The sequence below is a fragment of the Suncus etruscus genome, chromosome 9 (genome assembly GCF_024139225.1).
Source record: "Suncus etruscus isolate mSunEtr1 chromosome 9, mSunEtr1.pri.cur, whole genome shotgun sequence".
Lineage (NCBI taxonomy): Eukaryota > Metazoa > Chordata > Mammalia > Eulipotyphla > Soricidae > Suncus > Suncus etruscus.
The window spans coordinates 97,924,401-97,941,119 of record NC_064856.1 but is presented as its reverse complement, the minus strand read 5'-3'; the positions used below and the strand labels follow the sequence as shown (position 1 = coordinate 97,941,119).

Sequence of the window (16,719 nt, the reverse complement as noted above, 5' to 3'; positions counted from 1 at the left end):
ATCACTCACAATTATCATTTTCTGGGTGGCCCTGCCTCATCATTGACCCTGGGAACAGCAATCTGACAAAATTTCAGGTTTGGATGTGGGTGTCTATGAAATAATGGGCATACATATATACCCTGAAATATTTCAACATTTTAATTAATGCTATATCAGATATATAATATATATAAGAAGTATAATATCATAAATCTTGGTTTGGGTGGGTTGATACTTCCAGGGCTTTCAAAAGTGAATGTAGGAACCCTCCAAGCATATTTTCCTTCTTCCAGGAGGACTGACAGCTGACTACCTGCCCCTAAAAGTCATAGTATCAGTAATAGTGTTTTGAATCTCTATACAACTACATTTGTTTAATATTACCATCCCTATAGAAACACACAAATTATCAGAATGGACAGCTAGCAAGAGATACAATAATTTTTACAAATATGCTTGCTACTGTACTTTTTCTTCTTTTTTTAACTTTAATTCATCTCTTCCTTTTATTTTTTTTCTTTCTATATTTTTTAATACCTTTGCTTTCACTTATCTGAATACAAATGTGTTATGATCAATTATGTCAACTTTGTGATGCATTTTCTTTAAATAAATTCTGTTTTTGGTTTTTAGGGTCAGATCCAGCAACATTCAGGGGTTACTCCTGGCTCTGCGCTCTGAAATTACTCTTTGCTTGGGGGATTATATGGGATGCCAGGGATCAAATTCTCATCTGTCCTGGGTCAACAGCATGCAAGGCAAATGCCTACCACTGTGCTACCACTCTGTCTCCTTTCAATAAATTTTAAAAAATCTAAAAATCTTTTACATTGATGTTACAGTTTAAAGTAAGGAAATATCACTAAATATGTAGATATCACAAAACTTTCAATAATCAGGAGTAACCAACACCTCAAAAATCTTACAAGATAAGAGAGTATTTCGAATCAACCCAATATTCTAAACTTAATTTTGTAGCTTCAGAAGATAATTTTATTTTACAGGCAAATGTTCCTCAAGAATCAGTAAGTTATTATTACAAGAGCATGAGTAAAAAAAAAGTAAGTCTAAATTCCAAGCCAAGATTTACCTTTGTAATTAAATTATTATCTGCAAGTATTGCCCAACTGTGTTTAGAATTGGTGTCGATCAGTCAAGAAATTCAAGTACCTCTATTAATCCTATCTCTAATGCTCAATAATTCTGCTTATGCATTGTCTGAGGTCACTTTTTTTCTCCACAGCTTCCTCATTGCATTTTTTACCTCAGCATTTCTGAGTGTATAGATTAAAGGATTTAACATAGGAGCCACCATAGTGTAGAAAACAGCAACTGCCTTATCAATGGGCAAAGTGGTCACTGGGCGAAGATACACAAATATGCAAGGAATAAAGAATAAAACAACAACTGTGATGTGAGAGATACAGGTAGAAAGGGCCTTGCGTCTCCCCTCCAAGCTGTAGTTCTTTAGGGAACGCAAGATAACCACATAGGAAATCATTAAGAGAAGGAAGTTTAACAAGCAAATAAAGCCACTGTTGGCAGCAACGAAAAGACCCAGGGTCTGAGTATCCATGCAGACAAGTTTCAATAATGGGTACAAGTCACACATAAAATGATCTATGACATTAGGACCACAGAAGGGCAGCCAGACTGTAAAAAGGATCTGAATGGTAGCATGGAGAGCTCCTCCAGTCCAGGCAACTCCCAGCAGAATAATACATAGTCTATAGTTCATGATGGTAGTATAATGCAGAGGCTTGCAGATGGCCACATAGCGATCGTAGGCCATTATTGTGAGCAAGATGATCTCAGTGGCACCAAAAATGTGTTCAGCATAGACTTGAGCCATGCAGCCATTAAAAGAGATCGTTTTCTTCTGGTGAAGAGAATCCACAATGAGCTTAGGAGCTGAAGAAGAAGAATAGATTGTATCTATCAAGGAAAGGTGGGTCAGGAAGAAGTACATGGGTGAGTTCAGAGATGGGCTGGTGGTAATGGTAAATACTATGAGCAAATTGCCTGAGAGTGTCACCAAATAGAGAAGCAAAAACACCACAAATACTACTTTTTGCAGTTTAGGATTCTGTGTAAGACCTATTAAAATGAATTCAGTCACATTCCTTTTATTTTCCATCTATGTTGTGATGTAGATGATACAAATTTCAGAAAGAAATGGTTTACCTTGAGAGACAGAGAGGAGAAAAGGAGGTGAAGGAAAAATAAACATTAAGATCACGATCTAATTCCAATATCTGTCTTTTACTAGTACCCAGGAAACTTTATAAATTATTCCTTCTCTTCCCCAAACTCTAGGAGTAAATGTCAGAAAACTCTTGGATGATACTCTATAGATTTTTTATTAACTTGATGGTAGAAAATATTCTTATAAATTATAGGATACCCAGAAGAAATTCTTTTTTTTTATTTTCAGTTTTTGGGGCATACTCAGCAGTTATCAGTGTGTACTCCTGACTCCTACACAAGTATCACTCTTAAGACTATATATGTGGGCCCGGAGAGATAGCACAGCGGCGTTTGCCTTGCAAGCAGCCGATCCAGGACCAAAGGTGGTTGGTTCGAATCCCGGTGTCCCATATGGTCCCCCCTGCCTGCCAGGAGCAATTTCTGAGCAGACAGCCAGGAGTAACCCCTGAGAACCACCAGGTGTGGCCCAAAGACCAAAAAAAAAAAAAAAAAAAAGACTATATATGTGCTTAGAATCGAACCTGAGTCAGCCACATGCAAGGCAAGTTCCCTTCTATACTATTATGCCAGCCCCAAGAAATTCCTTTCCCTTAGTAAAGATACTCTTTATAAAACTTCACTTATAAATCAATTTCAGTAAGTAATTATGAGAAAAATTATTTTGGATAAAACAAGACTAAGAATATACACATAAAATGATATGAACAAAAACACATTTGTATCCTAATTATAATTACATAAATTACTATAGGTCAAAAAAAGTAAATTATAGTAATGAAATCATATATTTAATATTTAGATCTCTATATATATACTTTAAGAAAAAGGTCAAAAAATTTTACTCTAAAATTTTATAAATATCTGGGTGCATCTACTTTAAAATATGCATAAAAGTTTAATGAGCCCAGAACGATAGTACAGCGGGGATTCCACATGGCCACCCACCTGAGGCTGTCAGGAGTAATTTCTGAGTGCAGAGTCAAGAGTCAAGAGCCCTGAACACTCTGAGTGTGACCTGAAAACCACAAATTAATCAATTAATTAATTAATAATAAATGAAGTTAAATCAAACCATAGTGATTTATTTCCTAGTGTTTTAAGGATTTCCAAAATTTTGCTACTTGTATTACTAATATTGTGGTCAGAAAGTATATTATAATTTTCATAGTTTAGACACCTTAATTGGCATGATGAATTTTTATTTAGTTAAATACATTTGACAAACACAAAAACATGATGGAAATATTATACAAATATAACTGAAGTAAGTGATCTAAGGTTCTCATAAAATTGGTGTCATGATTTTCCAAGTTGACATAACGTGGGTCTAATTAGGAAGGAAACTGTTTGAAATAATCAATACAAGAGACTAAGATTTAAAATTACCTTAAATGCCATCAGTAGTGGCGTACCTACCAACAATTGTTCTCTGGTATTAACCTATACCATTGATCCTAACAAAGTCGGTAAATTAAGTCTAAATTATTAACCAAATCAGTTTAGTGTAGAGTCTACTTTCATTTTGTGATAAGCAATACAATTATTACTCAATTAAACTTGAAGATATCTCTAAAGTAATTTCTATTAGTCATTCTACTTATTTTCCCAGGTTCTCATATTCCTTTATTCTCTTTATATAATCTTAAAGCATTGAAGGGCAAAATGAAGTTTTCTAGATCTTGTAGGCAGAATACTTAAGGATATAAGTGCAAAAAATAACTTCTTCCAAGTGACTCAAAAACCCATTATTGAAAAGCTTCCTTTAGTACACAAGTACCACAATAGTGGTGTCCTTTCTAGGTAGTCTTGCTTCCACAATTCCTTCCAAGGGCAAGAACCCTGGAGAACTTTAAGTGCAAGTGCACTTCTAATTATCAGATCTCCTCTAGAGTAGACTACTTTGGGGAGTACCAGATCAACTAATATGTTTTTCTAATCTCCTGAAGGTCTGCATCAAATGTTAGATTTTATAATGAAAGTGATATGTAAAATCCCAATCTTAACTCATTATTATTTATATTATTTCCTTTTTTGAAACTCTTAAATTGGTGTCACAGTAAGAGTTGGGATTATTCTTTGAAAGTAGACTTTTACAATTCTCATCTGCCTCCTATGTTCTATGTCTCACACAGAAGAACACAAAATAATATGATCATAGGTCAGTACTAATGAATCTGATGTACCATCAATGACAACTTTCCATACCAAATCAAGTTTTCTTCTTTGCCCTAGTACAAAGTTCAATAGTGTTCTGACTTCTACTCAAAACCCTAATATCCATGTTTCCAGAAAAATGATAAGTGGAGGAAACTGATAAAGAAACTAAGTATTATTGCTAAAACCATATTTATTACATCAAAGATGAGGTTTTTAGGAATGAGGTTTTTAGGTTTTTAAGATGAGGTTATTAGGGAAAAAAATCCAATGAAAATGTAGAAAGTTTTAAAAAATATTTAATGTCCCTGGGACCAAAGGTATAGTGCCAAGTATATAGTACTTGCTTTGTAAACACTTGGCCTAGGTTTTGTCCCTGACAATGAATATAGTCAAAGCATACCTGAAGGGATTCCTTTACAGAGTCAGGAGTAAGCCTTGAGAACCACTGGTTACCAGTACCAGAACAACTTGTGTTTTGGGGTTTTTTTTCAGTGTGTCCCAAAAAAGAAAAAAAATGGGTGTGGTTGTACTTTAATAAAGATTACTGGGGCTGGAGAGATAGAAAGGTTGGTAGGCACTTGCCTGGCATGAGACTGAGCCAACTTTGATCCCCAGTGTCCCATATGATCCCCTAAGCCTGCCAGGAGTAACCTCTAAACACTGCCAAGTGTGACCCAAACAACAAGCAAAAACAAAAAAATTAAGATAAAGATTCCTAATAACAGATTGAAGTATAACTAGATACACACACAGAAACAAACAGACGCTATATATCCTCAATATATATTTTTGCTTCTCTTTGAGACCTAAAAATTTCCATTAAAAGAAAAGAAAACAGAATCCAGGGTCTGAGTTATGAGTCAGCAATAGAACATATGCCTCATCTATGTCAAATCCTAGATTTAGTTACTATCTCCTGCCCTAAAAAATCAAATGAATTTAAGAGCTATCCTCCTCTCTCCATTGCTAATCTGTTGTTGACTACAGTGAAGAAAGTGGGAAGATCTCTAGCATCTAACTCACATTTGCCCTTTTTCCTACTTGCCTCTCAAATCTAACACAAGGCAAGATTTTTCTCTCCTCATTTTTAGCAGTTAACAAAATTAGAGCACTGTTTCAGGGAAATAAATGGCCACATAAACTTATCTCTGAATATGTAATTCATCATAGCACTTGCACATACCCCTGACAGAATTGTAATGTAGTCATAATCAAAAACCTAAATATTGACTTAATAATCCAAAAACTGTAAGTGTAACCTGATAAATTATATAGAGGCATATGCAAAAAGAATAAATATCTCTTCAAAAATCCTAAACACCTCAAAGTGATTTCTCACCAAATATTAGCAAGTAATGTTTTAATAGATTTTATTATAAAAAGAAATATTAAAATAGTAAACCTCTATTTGGATTTGAAAATTAGTACTTACCGTGGTTTCCTCTGTAATTAAGAAGCATAACCCTATGTATTCAGAAAATATAAACAACATTTTATGTAGTCATTCAAATGCCAATTCACAATGCATCTTTTCTAAGTCCCCACTATCAATACTACCATAAACAGAGTCCATCAAGACAACTCAAATTATGCAGTTTCAGCCAGCGTTGCTAAAGCTCTTATGAAAAAACCAAAGAAAAGAAAGTGCTAGAGTTAATCTGAAACTCAAAACTCTTGAGCAATATCAGGAATCTTTTGATTTCCAGCATCTAACTCGACGTATCTGAAGAAAAGATGCAGATATTTTCATCATTCAATAATACCTTCTGACTCTGTTCTTTAAATAAAAAAATTGTTTCTTCTTGAGTCATGGTGTTTAGAGAAGATAGTGAAAATGCTGAAGCACCTATTTTTTTTATTTGAGGCTTTGTCCTCCCAGGAATTAATTATGTCTGTTTTTTTAAAGACTTGCCTTACAAACAGATATCCTTCCTCCCCTCCCACCCAAAAAAAAAAAAAAAAAGAAAGAAGGAAAGAAAGAAATCTATATATAAGATACCTGACTGGTTCTTTTTCCCTGAATATTAAATTTATATCACTAGATTCATGATCAGGAAAATAACCTGATAAATCACTCTTCATATTAGCCCCTGGGTATTATGAGCTAAGACAGGAAGCACTCTAAGTGCAATGTAAACATCAAACTGGGCACTTGTTCAAGTTCTACATCCCTGAGGAAATTTTGTCATTGAGGGCAACAAAGGAGATTAAGATACTAAGCCCTTCTCTCTTTCTCTACCTATCCTAGAAATGATCGGGCCATTGTTAGTAAGAACCTGGGTACTTGCTGTTTTTTCAGGGAGTGTAATATCTAAAGTTGAAGGTCAAATGGAAACTTCATTTGAAGTGCATAGAGCTTAGAAATCTTAAAAGGGGGACAGGAAGCTGGAATGATAGCAAAGTGGGTAGGATATTTACCTTGTATGCAACCAACCCAAGTTCAATCCCCTGCATCCCATATGGTCCTCCAACCTGGTCAGGAGTAATTTCTTTTTTTTTTTTTTTTTTTTTTTTGGTTTTTGGGCCACACCCGGTAACGCTCAGGGGTTACTCCTGGTTATGTGCTCAGAAGTTGCTCCTGGCTTGGGGGACCATATGGGACACCGGGGGATCGAACTGTGGTCCGTCCAAGGCTAGCGCAGGCAAGGCAGGCACCTTACCTTTAGCGCCACCGCCCGGCCCCAGGAGTAATTTCTGAGTGCAAAGTCGGGAGTAATCCCTGAGCACTGCCGAGTGAGGCCCCAAATCCAAAAAAAAATACAAAATTAAAAGATATTAATGCCTTTCCACAGACCTCTTCCACAAGTCTAGAGATTCCATTTAGCAGTCAATAAAAGTAGATTTTCCTAGGAAATAAAGGTCATCTTCCAATACTTTCACAAGTAATAACGTGAGGTTATAATAACCAGAAACTTAAATAACCAATTATTCTTGTCCTCTTGCAAAAACATATTCTATTCAGGTCTCTGCAACCTAGAGGATACAGCATTATTTTATTCACACATCACAAGAATTGAAACTGGGAAGTGAGTTAAAAAGCATTATTTTTTTGAAAACTAAGTTTTATCTTGGGAGAGCTTTTTTGGGGGGTTACACCCGGCACCGCTCAGGGATTACTCCTGGTTCTGTGCAGAAATCACTCCTGGCAAGCTCAGGGGACCATATGGGATGCCGGGATTCGAACCACCGACCTTCTGCATGAAAGGCAAACACCTTACCTTCATGTTACCTTCATGTTATCTCTCTGGCCCCTATTTATTTTTTTAAATTACTTTATTGAAACACCATGGTTACAAGGTTGTTCATAAAGAGCTTTTCCCCCACAGATATTTACTCATGCAATGTCCAACCCATGAACAATTTCCACTGCCAATCTTCCCAGCATTTTACGTCCTGTCCTCCTTTTTTCCCTCCCTCCTCACACACACACACACACACACACACACACACACACACTTTGTGGGTTTCATTACTGTTAATGAAAGGGTAGCATCCAAACATTATTTCCTTTCAGTGTACTTTTTGTACAAAGTGATCATTTCCAACTATCATTTTCATAATGGTCCCTTCTCTACCCTAACCAAGGTACATCTACACAATGGAATACTATGCAGCTATTAGGAAAGTCTTATTTTTAAGGGGTAGATCAAAGTTTATGATTGCTGCTAATATTCATGTTTTGTTCTTTCTTTTGTGATTTTTTAAACTAGATCTATAAAACTATCAAACTTGTATTCCTCCCATTGTATGGCTACTGAACTCTATACTACATTGGGTTAATGGTGAATTTGTTGGGTTACAGCTTTTTAGATGCCTAGAAATAAAAAACAGATCTAATATTTTTCAAAGGTTTTTAACACTTTTGGGGCTATACCTTTTCTATACAACCAGGTGTTCACTTCACTTTAGTCATCTTTTCTTGCTTGCTGGCTTTCAGGGTAACTCAGAGGAAAGAATATGGCTCTTTTTAGTATAGACTTTCTATACTAAAATAGTAGCAGGTATGATGGTCGTCCTGGACAGAAGCCTTCAAATACCAAGAAATAAGAGTTTTTCTATAACCATATTCCTCAACTTTTCTTTTCTTTTTTTTTTGGGGGGGGGTCACACTGGCAGCGCTCAGGGGTTCCTCCTGGCTCCAAGCTCAGAAATCACTCCTGTCAGGCTCGGGGACCATATGGGATGCCAGAATTTGAACCACTGACCTTCTGCATAAAGGCAAATGCCTTACCTCCATGCTATCTCTCCAGCCCCAACCTTTTCTTTTTTAAAACTTTGTCTTAATTTATCATTTCTCCAACTACTATCCACCTCCTAAACTGTGACCATATTTATGAATAACTTCTTGACAATCAAATCAAATTGAAGTTTGTCTTGTTAGTTAGATCTTAAAGGATTCACCAGACAAGCCACTGTATAAACCATATTATCTAGACAGGAGATACAAAGGAGCTTCAACATTTTTCTGCATACTCTGGTGGTTGCCACATTGCTGATTTTTACCTCTCGACAGGTTGATTGCTGGTTTTCAAGGCTACAAGCAAGCTGAGGGAGTATAGAAAGTTGAAATATCACAATCCTCATTGTTATTGCTGAGATATTTCTTTACTTAACCCTTTTTAACAGATATCAAATTGCTTTACAAGAATTAAATTCTTTATGTTAAGAATTATAATATGACCAACCACATGTCAATTTTACCATCAAAGTGCCCACATCCCTCCACAATAATCCTGATGACCCTTTCAGTCTTCTTCCTGGAACCTTAGTTCTGTTACCAGTGTCTAAGGGCTTGTTTTTTATTGAACACTAAATATTCCTTAGTTTTATGTGTTTATATACAAACTTTAAGTGAGAATTCCCAGGTTTGTTTGGGGGGGGGTCACACCCGGCAGCACTCAGGGGTTACTCCTGCCTTGCACTCAGAAATTGCTCCTGGCAGGCTCAGGGGACCTTCTGGCATGCCTATATTCAAACCACCATTTATCCTGGTTCGACTGCATGCAAGGCAAACACATACCCACTGTGCTATCTCTCCAGCCCAGTTCTCAGTATTTTTATTGATCCTGTCAGTTGTTTTTCTTGAATTGACACATCTAGAGGATATCTTAGGGTGATGCTCACAATTCTGAAATTATAGACAACATGTTTTGGTCTAGTTGTTTTAATGGACAAGAGTCTCTGAAATGGAAGTCTTGCTCTAGCTTTTTTTCCTCCAATTTTTTAGTCACTAATCACCGAGTGCTCATTTTAAGCTAAACTTTGATGAGTGTTATCTGCAATTCAAACTATCATTAAGCACATCGGTATCGTTAAACTAACTTTAGAGTTCAAAAAGCAAAAACCAACTGAGTGACTGAGTCAGATTTAGATTCCAGTGAAGACTTTGCTGGTTAAACTTCATAATTTTCCTTAACAACTTTGACTGCCCTCAGGTGGAAATTATAACACCAATAGTAGGGGGCCAGGAGGTGGCGCAAGAGGTAAGGTGCCTGCCTTGCCTGCGCTAGCCTTGGACGGACCGCGGTTCGATCCCCCGGTGTCCCATATGGTCCCCCAAGCCAGGAGCGACTTTTGAGCGCATAGCCAGGAGTAACCCCTGAGCATTACCGGGTGTGGCACAAAAACCAAAAAAAAAAAAAAACACCAATAGTATAGGAGAGATGATCCAGAGAAATTAATCACATGCTCTGAGTCGGTGAGCCACTGATCTCAACCAATACCCTCTGATCTCTCTAGCATTGCCAAGGTGTGCTTATAGAACTATGTAACACCACATAATAAGTCTAAGCATAACACTCTCAGGTCAGCACCACTCAGTCAAGTATCATCAAAAGTTCTCCCACCCTCAACTCCTGAACAACTGAGGAAACCCTTCAAAAGAAAATTATATACATATATGTTTATATTTGAGAAGTTGGGCAAGGTTCTTCTTGATAACAATATATTGGAGGAAAACATTTTGAAGTGTCTGGATTTGTGTTTTGTTGTTCTGAGATTATGAGTTCAGTTCCTGATGGAGTATTATCTGCAATAATTGTCAAATGTACTTGTTATATAATCTGTGTTAATCTATTAATATTGGTCATTTTTTATTAGGAGAGGCCAAAACCTCTAAATGATTTTCAGACCTGGTCTTGGGTAATTGCGGCTTTCTGGGGACCCCGGCCAGCAGGGTGAAGGGGATGAATGCCGCAACTTATTCATGGGTTCACTGAAGCCAACCCGATCCGAAATATCTGTGGGAAAAATCTGTAGAGGTTAGAAAGAAGGCCTAAGTCTTTTATCTGATCAAAGGCAATTTATTAAGCAGGCAAACGCTTATATATATTTTTTACACAAGGGGAAGTATGTCTCAAAAACTATTGGTCATTTCAAACCATCTCTTATCCAATTATATTCCAAGCATAGGCACATAACCAAAAATGAATAAAGGTACTAAACATTAAACTTATGGGGCATACAAGCATTGGTCAATTCAAACAAGCTTTTCACCAATTATATGCTTACTACAGGTATTTTGCCAAAAAGGGAAAAAGGATAGAGTGTGTCTTGTTAAGCACAGCCCAAAGGAGGTGGGAAAGGAAAAAGGGGAAGACATGACTCAATGACTGATCCTAGCAATCTTTAGCTTGACTGGAATCAGAGACATATAAGGAAATATTATCTACATCTTGTCCCTGGCCTCATGGTCCTGTGGTTAGCACAAGGGGCTATGTTTTGTTGCAAGATTTCCTATTTGCTCATGGGCTAGGAACCTGCCGACAGTCACGTATGCAGCTCAGTGGAACTTTCCACAGAGATAGAGGCTAAGGTTGATAGCATCCATTTTGTGCAGGCTAGAGCAGTCTCCCACAAGTAATCACAGTGTCTTTGGGTGAGCTTCCTAAGAGAAAACTTTATTCCACATCATTGATGTCAACAAATGAGCTACATATATAGCTCATGTAGAAAATCTGATATTTCTTCAGTAACAAAATTGCAAATTTCAGTGACTAAAAGAAAAAGTGAGAGACACAGAGAGAAAGAGAATAAAACTGTCTACGATCAGACTAAAAAGTGCCATTATGAACTGAACTGCTGTGAATGAACCTAGACAAGAGTGCGACCAAGAGAAAAAAGGAGTTGTTGACATGCACTGGTGGGAGTGGCTGCAAGATGTGGTGCAAGATTCACAAAGAAAAAAGAAGAGAAAAGCTTAATAAATAAAATCAGAAATGAAAGGAGGATGTCACTACAGATATAACAGAAATACAAAATATCAGAGGTTACGTCAATATTTGTCACAAAACAAGAGAAACAAAGAAATATGTAAATTCTTGGAATCCTATAACCTCCCACAGTTGAGCCAAGATGATCTGGAATACCCGAATAGACTTATAACTACTGAGGAAATTGAAACTATATAAAGACTTCCCAAAAACAAAATCCCAGGCCCAGCTTATTACACTAGGGAACTCTTTCAAACCTTAAAGAGGACTTACTGCCAATCCTTTTCAGGACTTTCCAAGTAATTGCAGAAACAGAAACACTCTCAAACAGTTTCTATGACGCTAACATCACCCTCGTATCAAAAGCAGAGACCTCACACACACAAAAAAAATTACTGGCCAATATCCTTGATGAACACAGATACAATGATCCTCAACAGAATACTAACAAATAGAATCCAATAGTTTATCAAGAAGGTCATATAACATGTCCAGGTAGGATTCATTCCAAAGATGCAAGGATGGTTTAACATACTCAAGTCAATAAATATAATACACCATATCAACAAAAGAAATGATAAAAGTCATATGATCATAAAAATAGATGCAAATAAAGCGTTTGACAAGGTCCAGCACCTGTTCATGATTTTAAAAAAAAGATGGAAACTTGTAAAATAAAAATATCCACAAGTGATGAGACCACCCCAGGCACAATGATTCTAACCCCTTAGGCAGAAGGGATTAGTAAAGCAGTGTAGTGGCAGAGAAATAATACCAAGCCAGTCAGCACAAGAATTTTTTGGAGTCAGTCTGCTTTTTGCCTCACGGCCTCTCTCCACCATGTCCTTTCTCTCCCGAGCCCCAAAGCCAGAACTGCTCTCTAATATCCATAATCAATTCCACCAAGATGGTGGAAGGTCCTGTAATCCAGGTGGGCTTTTACATATCAAAGGAAGAGGTTACCAGGAAGAAGAAATAAAAGGAACACCTTTGTAGAGGATTTCAGCAAGGTTCATCTTATAGGAACTGAAGAATTTTCCTCAATATTGTCAAAGCCATTTACCACAATTGCATGGTAAGCATTATACTCAATGGGGAACAGCAAAAGTCTTTCAGCAAAAATCTGGTATAAGACAAGTTTGCCCCCTCACCACTTCTATTCAATGTAGTCTGAAAGTAGTTGTCAGAGCAATTAGGTAAGAAAAGATCAAGGGCATCCAAATAAGAAAGGAAAAAGTCAAGATTTCACTGTTTGCACGACATGATCCTATTTTTATAAAATCCTAAAGACTCTACAAAAAAGATACTAGAAATAGATTTGCAAAGTAAAGTGATAGGCTACAAAAAGGTACTAGGAAAAATAGATTTGTAAAGTAAAGTGAAAGGCTACAAAATAAATACACAAACTAGAATGGCTTTTCTATATGCCAATATTGAAAGAGAAGAAAAATATTTAAGAAAACATTCCCATTCACAATTGTGCCTTGGAAAATCAAGAACCTTAGAGTCAAAGAGATGAAACACCCATACAAAGAAAACTACAAAACACTACTTCAAGAAATAAAAGAGGACTGAGGAAATGAAAATATATATCCTGTTCATGAATTGGGAGGATTGACATCATTAAAATAGCAACATTTCCCAAATTATTGGACAAATTTAATGCAATCCTTCTAAGGGTACTCGGGACATTTTTCAAAGTAGTGAATCAAACACTCCTGGAATTCACAATAAATGCCCAACAAATAGGTAAAGCAACCTCTAGGGAAAAAAAGAAGATGAAAAACATCACTTTCCTCAACTTCAATATGTACTCTAAAGCAATAGTCATTAAAACAGAATGGTGTTGGAATATAAACAGACCCTCAGATTAATAGAATAGACTTGAATGTTCTGAGATTGATCCTCAGTTACATGATCAATTATTCTTTGATAAAGGGGCAAGAAATACAAAGTTAATCAAGGAAAGCATCTTCAACAAGTGATATTGGGAAACTTGTCAAATACATTTTGAAAAGTGAAGGCAGACCTCTCTTTAACATTATCACAAAATCAAATCAAAATTGATTAAAGATGAAGCCAGCTCGGTGGCTCAGTGGTAGGGCATTTGCCTTGCATGAGACTGACCTAGGACAGTTCTCAATTTGATCCCCCAGGGTCCCATATGGTCCCCTAATCCAGGAGCGATTTCTGAGCACAGTCAGGAGTAACCCCTGAGCGTTACAGGGTGTAGCCCAAAAGGCACAAAAGAAAATTTCAATTAAAGATGGAAACGATAAATACTTAGAGGAAAATGTATGCAGAACACTCCATGATATTAAATCTAAAGGCGTTGCAAGGGTGAAACATAGTAGGCAATGCAAGTGGAATTAAAGATAAATAAATGAGACTACATGAAACTATAAATTTTCTGCACCTCAAATAAATCAGTGACTATAATATCAACACTACCCATGGAATGGAGAATCTATTCATGAAGATCCATCTTATAAAGGATTAATATCCAAGATATACATACAAGGTTCTGGTAAAGTACAGCAAGAAAAACACATCTAACCCCATTCAATAATGAGGAGAAGATATAGACATTTCCTTATATAAAAAATACAGATAGCTAAAGCCACATGAAAAAATATTCCACATCAGTAGTGATCTGGAAGATACAAATCAAAATAATGATATTTTATCTCAAAATGCAAAGATTGGCTCACATCACAAAGAACAACCAGTGCAACATAGATGTAGGAAGAAAAGAACTCTCTTTTGCAGCTGATGGGAATACAGGGCAGTCCAGCCTTTTTGGGAAATAAAAATGGATATCCTCAAAAAATGAGAAATTGAGTTTTCATATTATTCAGCAATACCACTCTTAGTGATATACCCTAGAAACCCAATATCACCATGCAAAAAAAAAAAGCCCCCTCTGCATTCATATATTCAGAACACTACTATTTACATTAGTTAGAATCTGGAAACTACATAACAAAGGAAAAACTTTTTTATAAAAAGATACTCTTGAAAGCTTAAGCGATAGTATAATGCAGAAGATGCTTGCCTTTCACACAGAAACAGGTTCAATTCCTGGCACTACATGTGATTTATTGTGAAATGCCAAGGATTATCCCTGAAGTCCTTCCTGATCATACATGTCATGCCACCCAAAAAAGTTTTCAATGAAAATAATTTCATAATGCATCTTCAAATCATTGTTTACACAATGTGCTCATTTAATGAGTCTAGCTGCTATCTTTTTATTTTCATCCAGTTAACAATTTATAAAAAGCTATTTTATGAGATCTTGAAATTGATCTTGAGATTTTGAGATCTTGAATTGGTTATATATATAATAGTTATATCCATCATGTTTTTTTGGCATATTTTAGTACTCTTCCATGCCCTATTATGTACAAGGTGTTCCTTATCCCAAATTTTAGCTACTGCTCACCTTCCCTTCCCTTCCCTTCCCTTGATAAACTGTATCAAAACATTTTGAAAAAAAATCAAAACTTTTAACACACTACTAAGAATTATTTCCAGAATGGGGCCAAATGTAGGAAACAAGGATAGTAATTATCCTCTTTTCTCTGTGTTTCTCCTTAAATTGTCACTGATGTACATGAAATCGCTTGAGGAATGTGACTTTCCAGTCACCAAAGATAGATTCTAATTAAACCATAGCAACTCCTCTTCCACCAGCAAGCAGTACATGGGACAATGTACTACCGAAGTACTATTGTTAGATCTCAAACATTGCCAATACATCGATTTATAGTTAAATCTTAACTTTGCTAAATATTAACTTTTTTGTGGACACAAATTTCCTTAAGCCTAAAGTGGAATTACTGTTACATGCTTTATGCAAATTTGAACAACGTAACATAAATAGAACATGCTCAGCATTTATTGGTTCTCGTGTTTTTATTTCCTTTTCAGAGAGTCTATCAGAATTTTAGTAAGCGATTACTTATTTCAAAAAATCTTAATTTTAGTGGCCTAGTATCAGGTTTCAATACTTTAAAATTTGACTTTTAATTTTCTTTTAATTTCTGAATTAATCCATATTCTACTTTAAAACTCATTTTTTCTTCTCTTTTAATTTTTGAATTCATATTTCACTAGATACAGGAGTAAAAATACTCACATGGTCTAAGCATTTTAGTTAAGTTAAAAACAGAATATATGTTAATATAATAAAAGGGTAAAATTATATAACTATCATACTGACCCCCCCTTGATAAGTCAGGGCATCAGCCTCTTTTTTTTTTTCTTTTGAGACATGTGAACTTAGATATAAAGAGACTGAGAAATTGGTCAAGTTCACAAAGTTGGAAAATGGAAACAACAACAAAACTCTCTTAGGCATGATTCAGATTTTTATTATTAAAGAGCAGATCTTCTAGCTTACAGAAGTCTATCCTAGGGGCATTAACTATAGAAATGCAGCTTCTCCTTGGTTTATGATGTTCTCACATGTTACCTTGCTGAGCCCTCCCTGGAAGTCTAGGAGACTAAGAGATGGGCTTTATTAGGTCTGGATCATTTTTTGACTGACAGTCTCATCTATCCATGTTCCCATGTTTGGAACTTAGGTTCCAGTTTCTGTGATCCCTTCCTAAACCCAGTCAGAGAAGCTGCTGACGCTGCTGGCTCTACCTACCCCTTTGGATGTGATGCTATGGCCACTAGAGAGGAAGGGGGGACTAAATTGGAAAAGAGGGAGAGAGGAAGGTAGAATTGAGTTAAATCTGCAAACTGTAATCTTCTGGGAGCTGAGAGGTCAGTGCCTCCCTTAATTTCTTGCACTGGAGTATTACTCATTTAAATATTTCCCTAAAAGCACAGATGAAAAAGTTGGCAGGGACCAGAGAATGCTCACCAGTGTAAACACCCATGGATCCCAGAAATTGCTCGTTCTGAGTTTCCTCCCCTTTTGAATCCAGACTCCCAAGGACTGATAGAAGTTCCTCCAAGGTGAGCACAAACTTATCTTAATGCTTATGATCGTTCATGTTAAAGGTCAGTTTTTCCAAGGCTATTTTCATCCATCACTAATTTTAAGGTGTTTCTTCCTGATTTTTTTTCTGCTTTCAGGTTTGCCATTTACAGATGAAATCTCAGATTTTTTTTGTAATAGATCTCATCATCTGGCCACCAGAAAAGA

General features: G+C 36.3%; 1 protein-coding gene across 1 annotated transcript; it reads right to left on the bottom strand.

The window, feature by feature from the left end:
* Positions 1-1,189: 1,189 nt before the first annotated feature.
* LOC126018606 (olfactory receptor 4C12) lies at positions 1,190-2,119 on the bottom strand. The gene has a single exon (XM_049780713.1). It carries the CDS (start codon positions 2,117-2,119, stop codon positions 1,190-1,192), a length of 930 nt encoding a protein of 309 aa, XP_049636670.1.
* Positions 2,120-16,719: the final 14,600 nt, after the last annotated feature.

What these genes read in the sequence shown, in the direction of transcription:
- LOC126018606 (XM_049780713.1), bottom strand. Translation starts at nt 2,119, where the DNA reads ATGGAAAATAAAAGGAATGTGACTGAATTCATTTTAATAGGTCTTACA.